At 38.8% G+C, this 17,375-nt stretch overlaps 1 protein-coding gene across 2 annotated transcripts in view; it reads right to left on the bottom strand.

Moving 5' to 3' along the window:
- The window catches only part of CCDC198 (coiled-coil domain containing 198), a 28,606-nt gene extending 11,444 nt beyond the window's left edge, over positions 1 to 17,162 (bottom strand). For both annotated transcript variants that reach the window (XM_061158369.1, XM_061158370.1), the window contains exons 1-2: positions 16,940 to 17,162; positions 14,147 to 14,229 (exon numbers count right to left, since the gene is read on the bottom strand). In XM_061158369.1, coding sequence (XP_061014352.1) covers positions 14,147 to 14,229; positions 16,940 to 17,162 — 306 coding nt within the window. The remainder of the gene's footprint in view (positions 1 to 14,146; positions 14,230 to 16,939) is intronic.
- Between the last annotated feature and the right edge of the window lie 213 nt (positions 17,163 to 17,375).

Genomic DNA, 17,375 nt, shown 5'->3' with positions numbered 1-17,375 from the left:
AATATGCTAACAAATCTTAGACATGGATTTTTTCCAACAGGGGCTTGGCTTTACAGGGAGATGATGCTGGAGTCTCAAGAGGTCACTGAGGCTAGGCAGCAACTGATGATCTATGATCTGCCTCCAACCCTACTTGTCTCAGATAACTTAGTGCCCCAGGAGCTGGAGCACTAGGAAGTAGCTAGGTAGGCTTGGGAAACAAAGGTTGATCTCCTCACGTTCAGATGCAGTCAGCAATCTGGGTGATCACAGAATTTATTGGTTCACTCTGGGAATATTTATTGAATGACTGCTACAGGCCAGACAGAGGCTGCTGTGGTCAACAAAAATGGGCATGATCCCTCATGGCACTTGCAATCTGTGGGGAAATAAATGCACTATTGCTTGTGTGATCATTATTTTGCAGATAAATGCAGGATAGGACTATGACAATATATAACTAGAAATATATATAGAAAACTCCACCTTGGAAATGAGGGGTGTTATGAGTTGAATTATGTCCCCACCCCCTAATTCATATGTGCTAACCCCCGAATACCTCAGAGTGTGGCCTTATTGGGAAATAAGATCCTTGTAGATTTAGGGAAGATGAGGTTATCCCAGAATACGAACCCTCGATCCAGTATGTCTGATGTTTCCATAAATGGATGAATTTGGACACACATGCACACAGAGAGACACCATGTGAAGATAAAGTAGCAACTGGGTTGCTGCTATAACACCCCCAGGAATTCCAAAGATTGTCAGCAAACCACCAGAAGCTGAGAGAGAGGCACTCTTCCACATAACCTTGAGAAGGAACCAACCCTGCCTACACCTTGATTTTGAACTTGTAGCTTCTAGAACTGTGAGACAATGCATCTCTATTGTTTTAAGCCACACAGTTGTTATACTCTGTTATTACAGCCCTAGAAAACTAACTCAAGGGAGAGAAGGATGCAGTCCAAGCAAGTTTCCCAAGGAAGTAAGTTTAAAGCAGACATTGGGAGGCTGGGAGTTTTCATGGGACTTGGGCTTCCCAGGTAGAGCTAGTGGTAAAGAACCCGCCTGCCATTGCAGGAGACATAAGAGACCTGGGTTTGATCCCTGGGTTGGGAAGATCCCCTGGAGGAGGGCACGACAACCCACTCCAATATTCTTGCCTGGAGAATCCCATGGACAGAGGAGCCTGCTGGGCTACAGTCCGTGGGGTCGCAAAGTCAGACATGACTGAAGTGACTTAGCATGCATGAGGTGTCCCAAGCAGAGGGAACCACATGAGCAACAGCCCAGAGGCAGGAGAGAACATGATCTCTTGAAGGAACCACAAGAAGTCAGTTGGCTGTTGTTGAGAGTGAGAGGAAGAGTGGCTCAAACGGGGTTAGAGAGGTCACAGGGACCAGGTCATGCAGGGCCTGATGGGGCATCATGAGCACATTGTTTTCTTAAGAGCAGCAGGCAGCTATTGACACATGGTGAGCCAAGTAGAGACATGATGACACTAGCTTTAAAAAATGATCACTCTGGTGCAGTGTGGGAACTGGACTGAAGAAGAGCAATTACAGATGTGGTTGAGCATTTAGGAGGACAAAGATGATGGGCTGGGGGTTCATGTGGGGAGATTGATGGGGTCTACAAATATTTTAAATGGACCAAGCAAGACTTGTGATGGTTACTGAAGGAGAGTGACATGTCCACAGACATCAATACAAGGGATGGATAGTGCAGTCATTCTCTGAGATGGGGAATCCTGGAAGAGGGCCAAGTTTGGGTGGAATGTAGAGGGGGAGGCTCATGGTGGAGGAGCATGCGTAGGAACCATCCCTGGGTAGAGAAGCATCCCTGAGTAGCTAGTCCTTGGCTCTGCTCTTCTCACTCTTTTCATTTGAAACCGTAAGATGAGTGGGGTCCAGAGGGAGAAGGGCAGAGTCAAAGATTGCAGACTTCAGGTGCTCCAACATTGAGAGGCTGATGGATGGGGATGAACTGGCCAAGGAGACTGAGGAGTGACAGCCTGAGAAGTGGGAGGAAAACCAGGACACCATGCCACAGAAAACAGTGTGAGTGGGACATTGGCTAAGACGCCATGCTTCTAATGCAGAGGGCCAGCGTTCAATCCCTGGTCAGGGAACTGGATCCCACATGCTGCAACTAAAATTCTCATGCTGCAAATAAGACCTGGTGTAACCAAATAAATAAACAAAACAAAACAGTGTGAGCACCACTGCTGCCTTCGTCCAACTCTATAGGCAAATCCTAATATATTTGGAAAGGATTTTCCTTTGTAATCTAATTGGTTCTGTTATTAAGGGGTAGGCCTAAAAGATAGTTTGGTTTTCAAGGTGACCAGGGTGAAAAGAGAGGGACAGATCGTGGAAAATGGCTGTCGAGCATACATAATGGAGAGCACGACTTGGGCCTGCACCATTCTCCACCACAGACCTTTCTGGTGGAGCAGCCCAACGCTGACCTGACAAGGAAGGGAAAGGGAGCAACGGATGTGGGGACAGGGAGGAGAGACAAAGGGGAAGAACTCAAGATCTCACATGCCCCCCCTCTGACCCCCCAAAAATGTTCCAGGCCATTTACATTTGTGGAAGGAAGTAGTTCTGTCTTATTCTCACCTCAGTGAAAAAGTGGATTTTTTAAAAAATATTAACTTAGCAAGGAGATAATGAGAGGTAATCAGTATTAATTAGAAAGAGGTTTGTTTATTGTCTTGGCTCTCAACTCTGCAGAACATGAAGATGCAGGGTAAATGAGACCTGCTGTCGATCAAGTCAGAGCCCTGAAGGACTGAGGATGGAGAAGAAAAGGAAGCGGGAGGGACACCCAGGGAGGGGATACTGCAGCACCTATGGGAGGAAGACTCAGCAATGACTGAGGGGGGATTCCGGGGTTTGGAAGGGCACAAAGTAAACGTTTGTGCCATCCCTGGACTTGGTTCAAGATTGGATTCTTTCTGGTGATTAGGCCCCTATGTCTGCAGCCACTGCTGTCCATCATGCCACGCTCACAGTGTCATTCAATCCTCATGGGAACCCTGTGGATAATTACAGTTACTCCCTATTTCACAGAGGTCAGTGACTTGTGCAATTTTGCAGAGCTAGAAAGTGGTGATTCTGGAATTCAAACTCAGGTCTGTTCACTGCTAACTCCTGTGTTACTTTCTTCAGACTTGCTTCCAAACCTGGTTTATCAGAATCTCCTGGAATCAAAGTAAAATTCCTAAGCTATTCATTGGGGATTGAGATTCAATCAGTCTGGGATATGTCCTGGCAGGAAGGGACATACAAACATGTATATATAACGTCCAAACTGTGCTCCAAAAGAAACAGTTTATTATCTTGAGGGTGCTCACAAACACTCAGCATGCCTAGAAATAGAATTTTCCTTGTCCTAGGTCACTGATGCCATAGTAGAGGTTTCCCTGAGGATGTAAAGTATTTGTAACTCTTTATATATGTATGTATACATATGTATATATGTGTGTGTGTGTGTGTGTGTGTGTGTCTTCTCTGGGCATATAGCTAGAGCATGGTTTTCTCTGATACCCAGAGAAAACAATAATTCAAAAAGATACATGCAAGCCAGTATTAATTGCAGCACTATTTACAATAACCAGGACAGAGAAGCAACCTAAATGTCCGTCAACAGAGGAATGGATAAAGAAGATATGATACATATATACAATGAAATATAGAATTATATACATACATGTAAAACACACATATATAATACATATATTGATACCAATGTGTATATATATATGTGTGTTTTATATATTTGTATATATATTTATATATTGATACAAATATGTATATATTTTACATATTTGTATATTAAATATTTTTATATATTATTTACACATATATATTTAATTAATAGAATTTATGTTTTAGAGAGAGAAAGGTTCATAGCAAAATTAAGTAGAAAGTACAGAGTTCCCATACTCTTGTCTCCAAACACACACAACCTTAATACTATCAACATCTCTCCCCAGAGTGCTACATCAATGAGCCTATATGGGCACATCATTATTACTCAAAGTCCGTGGTTTACTTTAGGGCTTACTCTTGATGTACATTCTCTGGGTTTGGATAAATGTATCATGACATGTATCCATTATAGCATCATATAGAGAGTAATTTCACTATCCCCCAAAACCCTCTGTGCTCTGCCCATTCATTCCTTTCTCCCCTCAACCCCCTGGCAACCACAAATATTTTTATTGTCTGCACAGTTTTACACTTAGTTGGAATTATATACTCTGTAGACTTTTCTGATTTCGGCCTCATTTTCTTTGGATCCACAGTTGTGATAATGGTTAAGTACTAGTTATCTCTCTTTTTTTTTGTTTCCAATTTTTTCAAAAAATTATTTTTTATTGAATAATTGTTTTACAGAATTTTGTTTTTTTTTTCTGTCAAACTTCAACATAAATCAGGAATAGGGATATATGTATACACACACACATGTATATACATATATCCCCTCCCTTTTGAACCTCCTTCCCATCTCCCTCCCCATCCCATTCAAAACGTCTACAATTTGTTAATGTGGTGAATTACATTGATTGATTTGCGGATATTGAAGAATCCTTGCATTCCTGGGATAAAGCCCACTTGGTCATGGTGTATGATTTTTTTAATATGTTGTTGGATTCTGTTTGCTAGAATTTTGTTAAGGATTTTTGCATCTATGTTCATCAGTGATATTGGCCTGTAGTTTTCTTTTTTTGTGGCATCTTTGTCTGGTTTTGGAATTAGGGTGATGGTGGCCTCATAGAATGAGTTTGGAAGCTTACCTTCTTCTGCAATTTTCTGGAAGAGTTTGAGTAAGATAGGTGTTAGCTCTTCTCTAAATTTTTGGTAGAATTCAGCTGTGAAGCCATCTGGTCCTGGGCTTTTGTTTGCTGGAAGATTTTTGATGACAGTTTCGATTTCCTTGCTTGTGATGGGTCTGTTAAGATCTTCTATTTCTTCCTGGTTCAGTTTTGGAAAGTTATACTTTTCTAAGAATTTGTCCATTTCATCCAAGTTGTCCATTTTATTGGCATAGAGCTGCTGGTAGTAGTCTCTTATGATCCTTTGTATTTCAGTGTTGTCTGTTGTGATCTCTCCATTTTCATTTCTAATTTTGTTAATTTGGTTTTTCTCTCTTTGTTTCTTAATGAGTCTTGCTAATGGTTTGTCAATTTTGTTTATTTTTTCAAAAAACCAGCTTTTAGCTTTGTTGATTTTTGCTATGGTCTCTTTAGTTTCTTTTGCATTTATTTCTGCCCTGATTTTTAAGATTTCTTTCCTTCTGCTAACTCTGGGGTTCTTCATTTCTTCCTTCTCTAATTGCTTTAGGTGTAGAGTTAGGTTATTTAATTATCTCAATAGATGCAGAGAAAGCCTTTGACAAAATTCAACACTCATTTATGATTAAAACTCTCCAAAAAGCAGTAATAGAAGGAACATACCTCAACATAATAAAAGCTATATATGACAAACCCACAGCAAGCATCACCCTCAATGGTGAAAAATTGAAGGCATTTCCCCTGAAATCAGGAACAAGACAAGGGTGCCCACTCTCACCACTACTATTCAACATAGTGTTGGAAGTTCTGGCCACAGCAATCAGAGCAGAAAAAGAAGTAAAAGGAATCCAGATAGGAAAAGAAGAAGTAAAACTCTCACTGTTTGCAGATGACATGATCCTCTACATAGAAAACCCTAAAGACTCTACCAGAAAATTACTAGAGCTAATCAATGAATATAGTAAAGTTGCAGGATATAAAATTAACACACAGAAATCCCTTGCATTCCTATATACTAACAATGAAAAAACAGACAGAGAAATTAAGGAAACAATACCATTCACCATTGCAACAAAAAGAATAAAATACTTAGGAGTATATCTATCTAAAGAAACAAAGGACCTATACATAGAAATCTATAAAACACTGATGAAAGAAATCAAAGAGGACACAAACAGATGGAGAAACATACCATGTTCATGGATTGGAAGAATTAATATTGTCAAAATGGCTATTCTACCCAAAGCAGTCTATAGATTCAATGCAATCCCTATCAAGCTACCAACGGTATTTTTCACAGAACTAGACCAAAGAATTTCACAATTTGTATGGAAATACAAAAAACCTCGAATAGCCAAAGTAATCTTGAGAAAGAAGAATGGAACTGGAGGAATCAACCTGCCTGACTTCAGACTCTACTACAAAGCCACAGTCATCAAGACAGTATGGTACTGGCACAAAGACAGACATATAGACCAATGGAACAGAATAGAAAGCCCAGAGATAAATCCACGAACCTATGGACACCTTATCTTTGACAAAGGAGGCAAGGATATACAATGGAAAAAAGACAACCTCTTTAACAAGTGGTGCTGGGAAAACTGGTCAACCACTTGTAAAAGAATGAAACTAGAACACTTTCTGACACCATACACAAAAATAAACTCAAAATGGATTAAAGATCTAAATGTAAGACCAGAAACTATAAAACTCCTAGAGGAGAACATAGGCAAAACACTCTCCGACATAAATCACAGCAAGATCCTCTATGACCCACCTCCCAGAATATTGGAAATAAAAGCAAAACTAAACAAATGGGACCTAATGAAACTTAAAAGCTTTTGCACTACAAAGGAAACTATAAGTAAGGTGAAAAGACAGCCCTCAGATTGGGAGAAAATAATAGCAAATGAAGAAACAGACAAAGGATTAATCTCAAAAATATACAAGCAACTCCTGAAGCTCAATTCCAGAAAAATAAATGACCCAATCAAAAAATGGGCCAAAGAACTAAACAGACATTTCTCCAAAGAAGACATACAGATGGCTAACAAACACATGAAAAGATGCTCAACATCACTCATTATCAGAGAAATGCAAATCAAAACCACAATGAGGTACCATTACACGCCAGTCAGGATGGCTGCTATCCAAAAGTCTACAATCAATAAATGCTGGAGAGGGTGTGGAGAAAAGGGAACCCTCTTACACTGTTGGTGGGAATGCAAACTAGTACAGCCGCTATGGAAAACAGTGTGGAGATTTCTTAAAAAACTGGAAATAGAACTGCCATATGACCCAGCAATCCCACTTCTGGGCATACACACTGAGGAAACCAGATCTGAAAGAGACACGTGCACCCCAATGTTCATCGCAGCACTGTTTATAATAGCCAGGACATGGAAGCAACCTAGATGCCCATCAGCAGATGAATGGATAAGAAAGCTGTGGTACATATACACCATGGAATATTACTCAGCCATTAAAAAGAATTCATTTGAACCAGTCCTAATGAGATGGATGAAACTGGAGCCCATTATACAGAGTGAAGTAAGCCAGAAAGATAAAGAACATTACAGCATACTGACACATGTATATGGAATTTAGAAAGGTGATAACGATAACCCTATATGCAGAACAGAAAAAGAGACACAGAAATACAGAACAGACTTTTGAACTTTGTGGGAGAATGTGAGGGTGGGATATTTCAAAAGAACAGCATGTATACTATCTATGGTGAAACAGATCACCAGCCCAGGTGGGATGCACGAGACAAGTGCTCCGGCCTGGTGCACTGGGAAGACCCAGAGGAATCGGGTGGAGAGGGAGGTGGGAGGGGGGATCGGGATTGGGAATACATGTAAATCCATGGGTGATTCATATCAATGTATGACAAAACCCACTGGGAAAAAAAAAAAAAAAAACGTCTACAAACAATAAATGCTAGAGAGGATGTGGAGAAAAGGGAACGCTCTTGCATTGGTGGGAGTATAAATTGATACAGCTGCTGTGGAAGATGGCATGGAAATTCCTTAAAGAACTAGGAATTAAACCACCATATGACCCAACAATCCCACTCCTAGGCATATACCCTGAGGAAACCAAAATTGAAAAAGACACATGTTTCCCATTGTTCACTGCAGCACTATTTACAATAGCTAGAACATGGAAGCAACCTAGATGTCCATTGACAGATGAATGGATAAAGAAGTTGTGGTACATATATACAATGGAATATTACTCAGCCATAAAAAGGAATGCATTCAAGTTTTAATGAGGTGGATGAACCTAGAACCTATCAGAGTGAAGTGAGTCAGAATGATAAACACCATATTCTAATGCATATATATGGAATCTAGAAAAGTGGTCCTGAAGAATTTATTTTCAGGGCAGCAGTGGAGAAACAGATATAGAGAATAGATTTATGGACATGGGGAGAGGGTAGGAGAGGGTGAGATGTAGGGAAAGAGTAACTTGGAAACTTGCGTTGCCTTATGTAAAATAGATGGCCAATGGGAATTTGCTGTGTGGTTCAGGAAACTCAAACGGGCTCTGTGTAGTAGTTATCTTTAAGTACTCCTTGTAGGCAATTACTCTGAGGCCTTGAAAAGAACCTAAAGAACGCCGTTTCCCACAAAGGGCACTAGATGGCAGCAGCTAACACTGCAAACAGGATCCCTCAGTTACATCGTTTGCTCTTCGCCTGAGAAGCACTGCAGAACAAAAAGTGCTGGAAAGCTAGCTTCTCCCGACAAACTGGTCAAATGAAATTGCCTCAGAATTCTGGGTTCATATCAGTGTTCTTTTTCCCCTGCCTGGAAAGCAAGATGCCTCCCTTTATCATCTTTAGAGAAAATACAATGGGAGGAATTACTGATGAATTGGTAGGATGATGCCTTTTTAAAATTCATGATATAAAAAATGATAAGTCTAAAGATTTCTGGATTATTCAGCTTCTCAAATAAAACAAATGGTCAGGATAATGAGTGGTGGAGTGTCAGCTAGGAGATTCAGGAAAGGAGGTTACATCAAGCATAAGTCGCAGAGCTTGCTGACAAGCTCCAACCTGAGATGGTTGCTTCTGTTTACTTGCAGGAAGACAAAGGTGGCAGGATCAACTGGAAGAAACTGAAAAGTGTGTTTGGTATCATGACTTAAGAATGTGTTCTTTAAGTTTCTAGAAGGAAGGTAAAGTTGTTCAAAGGAGCAAGAAATCGTCAGGCCAAGGCGGAATTTCTGGTCAAGGCTTTGCAATGAGTTCACATTTCAGTTTTGATTCAAATATCTGGCAATGAAAAATAAAACATAAACCAAAAAGATGTGGTCAGGCTTTAATACAAGATAAATACCTCTCTAGATCAGAAAGCAGAACAAAAAACTTGGGGGAAGCTGATTCATAAGCCATTTGGGGCTCCTGTTGGCTGTAAGTTATTTCCGTAGACTAAAGAGACCTAAAAAATGCTTCATATAAGGAGGAAACGTAGAGCCAGGCTCATGGTTTAAACTCAGGGACTGAGCTGTTCTCACCTCTTTACCCAGTCCAAGGGCTGTATCAAAGTGTAAGCCAGATTTGTTTTACAGGTGTTCTCAAAAAGTTGAATATAAAGAAGCTAAGACGTTATTCTTTATAGCAATAAGTTCAAAAGCTTGGAAAAATGGGTAGTTTTCTGGGAAATATAAATTTTAAAAGTTAAATCAGGAGGAAATAAGATAACAAATCAACTAAGAACCATTCTTTTACTAATTAAGTTACTAGAAAAGCTTCTCACTTTCCACCAAATTCTAGGTGATCAAAAATGGTTTCACAGGTCTGTTTTTTGTTTTTATTGGAGTAGAGTTGCTATACAATATTGTGTTAGTTTCTGCTGTACAACAGTGAATCAGTTTTGCATGCATATGTGCTTAGTCGCTCAGTCGTGTCTGATTCTTTGACATCCCATGGGCTGTAGCCCGCCAGGCTCTTCTGTCCGTGGGAAGAGTCTCTCTGTCCCAGAGAAGAATACTGGAGTGGGTTGCCATTTCCTCTGCCAGGGGTCTTCTCATCCCAGGGATCGAACCCATATCTCCTGCATTGGCAGGCAAATTCTTCACCACTAAGCCACCAGGGAAGCCTGAATCAGCTATATGTATACATATATCCCCATCCTTTTGGCCTTCCCCCCTCACCTCCCACTCTACCTCTACGTCTTCACAGAGCATTGAGCTGAGCTCCACGTGCTATATATAACACTAGCTATCTATTTTACACCAGGCCCGTTTTATTATTAAGGAATAGATAAGAACTATGTTAAAGCAAATGTTTTAGAGAACAGAAAAGAGGGAAAGATAATCAATTCATTTTGTAAAACTAGTATAACCTTGAGGGAAAAAAACTGGAAAAATATATAAAGAAATTATAGAACAACTCCACTTATGAAAATATATATAAAAACCCTAAGCATATAAAATTCAGCAATGTATTTCTGTATGTATATATATATATATATCTCAAAATATGAGATAGAAAACAGAGATAAAGATTGAGAAATTTGACAACATCAAACTCTTTGTGTACACACAAACACACACATGCACACAAAATGAAAGGGCAAACCATAGACAGAAGATACTTGCAACAGACTAGATCTAAAGTATACAAAGAACTCTCACCTATCAAAGAAAGAGATTATAGAAAATGGGCAAAGGATTAGAAAAGTTAAGGAGAGAGAATAAGTTTGTGACAAATTATCTAAGACCTCAAACAGTGTAATGAATTATTCCAGGTTTATGTCATTTTTCTCTCCTCTCCATTCATTCTTTCAACATTGACTAACGCATACTTATAAATTACCATTTATGTGCTAGCTACTGCTCTAGGTACTTAGATATGTAGTGAAGACAACAGACAAAAATCCCTGCCTCTGTGAAGATTATACTCTAGCACTGGGGTGGAATATGAGGGGATGGGAGGTGGTGGAAAAAACACACAATGAACCTAATATGTAAGCACATTGCTTAGTGTGTTAGAGGGAAATAAGCGCTCCAGAGAAAAGACAATGAAGAGTCAAGGGAATCAGGAGTATCAGAGTAAGAGCTGCAGTTGTCAACAGATTGTCATATAAGCCTTAAAGGAAAAGTGAGATTTAAGCAAATCTTTGAGAGTCTGCCTGCAATGCAGGAGATCTGGGTTCAATTCCTGAGTCAGGAAGATCTCCTGAGAAGGGAATGGCAACCACTCCAGTATTCTTGCCTGGAAAATTCTATGGACAGAGGAGCCTGGCTGGCCACAGTCCATGAGTCAAAAAAAGCTGGACATGACTGAGCAATTAACACTTTATTGGACATGATGGAGTCATCCAAAGAGATCATTTGAGGAAATTCTATATGGTGTAGGGGTGGAGGACCATCTCCACCTTAGGCTGGACCTGAGATGGTTGGATGAGAAGGTGAATCTCTCAGAAAGGTTGGTGATGATCATCTCTTCAACGTGGGGCAGATACACTTGAGTCAGGGCTCCCTGGCAGAGCTTCTCAGATCTCAGCATCTCCAAGTTGGAGAATCTTAGTTTAAGACCTGCTCTTTACTTGAGGAGTTAGATGTTCAGGAAGTGGAGTGTGCCAAATATGAAACTCAAATTATTTAGGTTGCAATTAGATTTGGTTTAATAATTAAAAATACTTTTATAATTTTCTTTGGCAGGGATTAGGCTATTAATTAGCATGTCATGGGAACCTAGCATTTATTATTCTCTCAAAAATCCATTTGTGGTGGAAAATGTGCTGAGCCTCATTTGTGAAGATAATTATAGTTGATATCTTTGGGAGTGTCTGCCAAGTTCCCGGTGATTTCCCTCTTCTCTGGGAGCTGCCTCTATAATCTACATGGAGCGGCAATTGGTGGGGGGAAGGGAGGCTCCCCTGCCCACACTTCTAATGTATGAACATGTTCTCTGGTCATAGCTCATTGGAACAGAGCTAGAATCACGAGCAAAGCTGAGCCAATAATATTTTTAAAATCTCCCAGGAATTTGGAATTAGAGCCAAGAGGGCCAGATTAGTCTGTCTGTCTGACTAGAATTATGAAATGCAAATTCAGTGTGGCCAAATTTCACCAAATAGTCTTGAGGACTAGAGAAAGTCGACCTGCAAGGAGACAGAAAGCAGATGCATAGAGAGCGAGTTCTTCTGCCTTTCAGGTTCTAAGACATAGCTCTTCCCTGAAGTCTAGGTGCCTCCCAACTTTTGAGTTCATTAAAAAACTCCTATATCATTATAAATTATCACATTGGTTGCTTTGGCTAGTCCATTTCACCTCCAATACAGTGATGCTACAGATATGAAATAGTAGGGAGATCACTTTGATTTTTTTTTTCCCAGTAGGAATGTGTTGTGTGTGCTAATTCACTTCAGTTGTATCTGACTCTTTGCAACCCCATGGACTGTAGACTGTCCCTGGGGTTCTCCAGATAAGAATACTGGAGTGGGTTGCCATTTCCATCTCCAGGGCATCTTCCCAACCCAGAGGTCGAACCCGCGTCTCTAACGTCTCCTGCATTCACAGGCAGGTTCTTCACCACTAATGCCACCTGGGAAGTCTCACCAGGATAATGGGTTTCATTCATTCATCTGTCCATTAATTCATTTATTCATAAACTTTCAAGGGATACATACTGTGTTAGTGACTTAAGATATAAGACTGAATGAGATGTAGTATTTATGCTCAAATAATTCATTTTGATTCTTCATTTTTAAGGTGGTTGGTTGGGATATGGAGATGCAGTCTTTGACTCTGAAATAACAAGTTTCTCTTTTTGAGTTTGATTGACTTGAGAAAGTCAAAGCCTTACTTTAGCTTATTTACGGTTGATATATATATAAAAGGACTCTGTGAACTATAAACTCCTACACAAATATTTTTCACTGTTTATAGTAATAATCTTCTTTTTGAGTTATTCAGCTTAGAGGCTTCACAGGAACATATAAAATGAGCTTCTTTGAAAGGAGGCCTTTGATTTATAATGATTTAGAAACAAAATATAAGTTTTTAAAATTGCCACTTTAGGTAGAGATATACTCAAAATGTTAAAAATTATATATCAACTTGATAGAAATGCACTTTATTTTCCATTGACTAAATAATATTTTTAGGTTTCTAATATTTTGGGAAAAGATCCTCCTTTTTTGGTAACCAAAAGATATAATCACTCAAATAATTGTGAGCTTCTGGAGAAGACAGGTAAATAAAAACCAACTTAAATAGAAATAATCCCCAACAAATGAGCTCAGATACCCCTAGGATTAGTCCAGAGACCTGACTGAGTTGTGTAGCAGGTGGGGTTTGATTCCAGTTCCATTTTTCAAATATCAGTGATAGATCCTGCCCACAAGAGAGCTCCAAACCCTCCTTTTAGCTGATGCTCACTTCAAAGGACCCATCCAGATGGATCTCTTTCCCCTTCTAGGATGAGGGTTCTTAAAATTTATAGGTCTCTACAGGGAATTCATTAAATATTTATTAAGGTGAATGCATTTAAAACTGCTTTGCTGCCTTGAAATCAGTGTGTTAAAGTCGCTTCAGTCTTGTCTGACTCTTTGTGACCCTATGGACTATAGCCTGCCAGCCTCCTCTGTCCATGGGATTCTCCAGGCAAGAATACTGGAGTGGGTTGCCATGCCCTCCTCCAGGGGATCTTTTGGACCCAGAGACCTAACCTATGTCTCTTACATCTCCTGTATTGGCAGGCAGGTTCTTTACCGCTAGTGCCACCTAGGAAGCCTTAAATTCAGTGTTCTCAATTTCATTAACTAAACATTTCGAATGATGAAAGATTAGGGATAGAAGGACTGTAGAGATCATCTATGCCAATGGTTAAGAGCACAGGCTTTGGAGGCCTGGTTGATATGTGGCCCCTGCTGTCCTTGGGCAAGTTATTTAACTCTCTGAAGCACATGTATAAAACAAGGATAATACTTCCTTTCTCATTGAGGGGTATGAGAATTAAATGAATGATAAAGATCATTGTTGCCTAGAGTGTAACAGACTTGTATAGGTGGAAATTAGATAGTTATAGTAGTTGCTACTGTTACATGTTACCATGATTGCCCTACAGTCATTCAATTAATCAGTGCAAGATTCAGATCCTTTGTGTCCCTTCATACCTATATCTTTGGTACTATACCCACTTCCATTGGTGGTGGTCTTAAAAGTGAAATCACTACAAAAGGAAATCCTAAAGAAATATGGTTTGCACTGACAGCATTCTCTTTAATAACATTCTCATTAGCTTAGTCATTGTCAATATCCCTCTTATATGATTATAGTTAAAAAGGGATATTACCATTAAATCCAAGAAATTCCTTACGAAGCCTTTTAAATACATCTTACTTGAAGTCTTCGGGGTGGATGCCTTTTAATAATACTTGTTTCTTGCTGTTCCAATGGGAAATCAAAATACATGGCCCTCGGCCCTTGAAGGGTTGGAGAGAAACAAAAACAAATCATTAAAAGCAATTTCCTATGACATTAAATTGATCATTAGTTATTAGACTTTGTTAACACCATTTTGTATCTTCAGTTCTGTATATCTAACCAATAGGTTGAATGTGAAGATGAAAGACATAAAGCAGGGTCCTCACATAATGGCAAATGATAAAATATTAGCCTAGACTCAGGATTTAATTTCTGCTTTCCTCATTTCCTCCCCAATTAATATTTAGAGGAATAATTATACAATTAACAATGTATTATTGACTGGAAATGTTATTCAGACATAGAATTTGGCTTGGAAAATAGAAACATTGATTTGTTTTAATTTCATGAAATCCCTCCCAAATAAATAGAAATCAGAAAAAAAGTAACTTTAAGAAGTGAAAATAAGTTATCTTTTCAGGTATAATAGATTAATAGATGGATAGGTATTAGAGAGGTGATAAAGAAATGGAACTTGAGTGTGTAATAGGAATATGCAATGCTTATCATTGAATGTTCCCAGTTAAATAATCCACTCCCCCACTGCAAGTAGGGAAATGAATTCCCACAAGTTGCCACTCTAATGCAACATATCAATATTATTCTTGATAAAATAACACAGGGCTACAGCGTTAAGGAACCAGAGAAGTTCATTAGGAAACAGAGAAGCTCAAGAGATCCATATGGATTTCATTTTTCAGTTTGATTAGCCTGGGCCCTTGGGACTACTACCATAACCAATGCTATGTGAATGACCTCCTTGTCCTTTCCTCATAACAATCTGGATGCATTCTGACTTTGATTGTTGTGCAGGCTATCCTGTAGTCCCATTTTGCATTTTAAATGGAAAAATTCCTGGGTAATTATGTGTTTCTATCTTTAAAACATTTGAATGATCACCTAAAGAATACCTCTATGACCTTCTTTTCTTTCAAGAATGCTAGTATATCAAGCAAGACTCAAAACATGTTGGATGTAAAAATGTAAATATTGTCAGCAAAATATATTTCAGCAATGTGACTACACCTTATTTTTATGCCATGATTGGGGCAATATCACCCTATTATTTAATTTGCTTCTCCTGAAGTGGTATAGGCATCTGTTACTTTTACCTTTGATTTACAGGTGAAGAAAACTGATGAAGCATAAAGTCATACTATTTGGTATTTGGTGAAGCTGGGGTTAGAATGTGGGTCTCTTGAAGATAATGTTCAGAATGCTTACCATTCCACTGTTATTTATTTTTAATGTGATTTTGTGATTTCAAAAATAAGAACATTTCCCAGTTAGACTCTAGCACATTAGAATGAGCTTTTACCCTTTGGTTATCAAAATCTTAAAACTCTAGATGGAAGGTTTAGATAAAAAATGAATTATTCAATAAGACTAAGAGGAATATTCCTACTAACATGCTTAGAAAGTCCAACAACAACAAAAGGCTATATAGAACCAGTCAAAGGTTATCAGTTCTATAGAAAGTAGCCATGAAGATCATTCTAGGTAAGATTTACTAGGTATTAAAAAGGAATGCATATGTATATACACACACACACACACACAATACATATATTCTGGCCAATAATGGGAACTTACTTGTGTTAATAATATAGAATTTGAAGAAAAAAAATAATGTACATATATGTGTATGTGTGTATATATATCACATATACATATATATATGCATGTATCTCTTCCCAGGTTAGAATGTCTAATTATCATCTGTTTAAGTATCATCATGATTGTCATAAAATATTTTATATCTTGTAAAATGCCACAGGAGAATTTATAGCCCCTTCTGGCTTGGATCTTCCAACATAATGGAAAAATTCTCATAGTTCTGCAGACGATCATGAAGAATAAGTGGTGGGGGAGAGGGTGCCCCATCCACTCATCTGTACTGCAATAAATGAATTCAGTTTGGAGTGGTTTCCAAATGCACATCAGAATGGATTCACTCCTACAGTACTGCTTTCAAAACAACAAAGCCTGATGCATGAAATGGTACTGGAGAGATTGATTTACATTTAAAATCCAACTGACATGCATGATTATCATAATCATCACATTTTTAAAGATGGGATTTGTTTGATTTTTTGTTTTTGTGGTAAAAGTCACATAATATAAAGCATACTCTTTTGATCATATTTAACTATATTTATACAAACCATATTTATGCAGTTCAGTACATTCACATTGTTGTGCAACTCTCACCATCATCCATCTCCCAAATTTTTCACTTTCCTAAACTGAAACTCTGTCCCCATTAAACACTAATTCCCTATTCCCACCTCTCCCCTTGGACCCTAGCCTCTACCAATGTATTTTCTGACTATAAATTTGACTATTCTCATAGTCATCTCATTTAAGTGGAATGAAACAGTATTTGTCACATCTAAGGTCTATTGGAAAAGAATTTTAATTGCCTGGCAAAGCTAGGTATAAATATCAAAAGGACTATAAACCAAGCTGACACAAAATGATTATTTCCTTCTCGTGTGCAGTGATGAAAAGCCCTTAGTTCCCAGTTCGCACACCTATTCTAACGTGCTCAGAATACTTAAAATAGACAAACATTATTTCCTGTTGAAAAATGTTCCTTTATATTTTAATAATTAAGAAACTTCATAGATTATAGAGGTAGACAGGTTAATCTACCAGTAGCTCTCCTTTGCCCACACCCACAAATTTCTTGCTGGGTTTTACATTTACCTTCAGAATATCTTCCATACCAGGTCTCTCGTAGAGGCGGCAACTGCCCTTCTAAAGCTTTATTCTGGTCCTGCCGTCTTGCAAATGAATATAAACTGTTTTCTTCCAGATTCTGAGTGAATGCAAAGTCCACAGGGCCAGCCAAGGGAGTCTCTTCCTCTTTGTTTTGCAAAGGTACTACCTTGGTCACCCTTGGGTGAGGCTTAGAGTGACTCAGGCCCATTTCACATTAAAGACACTCTGTAAAACCATGAGGTTAGTGATTTGAGGCCTTTAAACTGGCTTATTTTAATCAAGGAACTTCTAAAGTTAGCCCAGCTCCAAAGTATTTCTTCCCTTCATGACATCTATGTAGCTTTATTTCACTTCACACTAACCCTTGGCCACTTCCTGGGAGGTTGGTTTCTATGGAGACTTCCCTTCAACTCCTACTTGG

This window comes from Dama dama, chromosome 12 (assembly GCF_033118175.1).
Source record: "Dama dama isolate Ldn47 chromosome 12, ASM3311817v1, whole genome shotgun sequence".
Taxonomy (NCBI): Eukaryota; Metazoa; Chordata; class Mammalia; order Artiodactyla; family Cervidae; genus Dama; species Dama dama.
The sequence above is the reverse complement of the archived record's forward strand: the minus strand, read 5'-3'. Positions and strand labels throughout refer to the sequence as shown.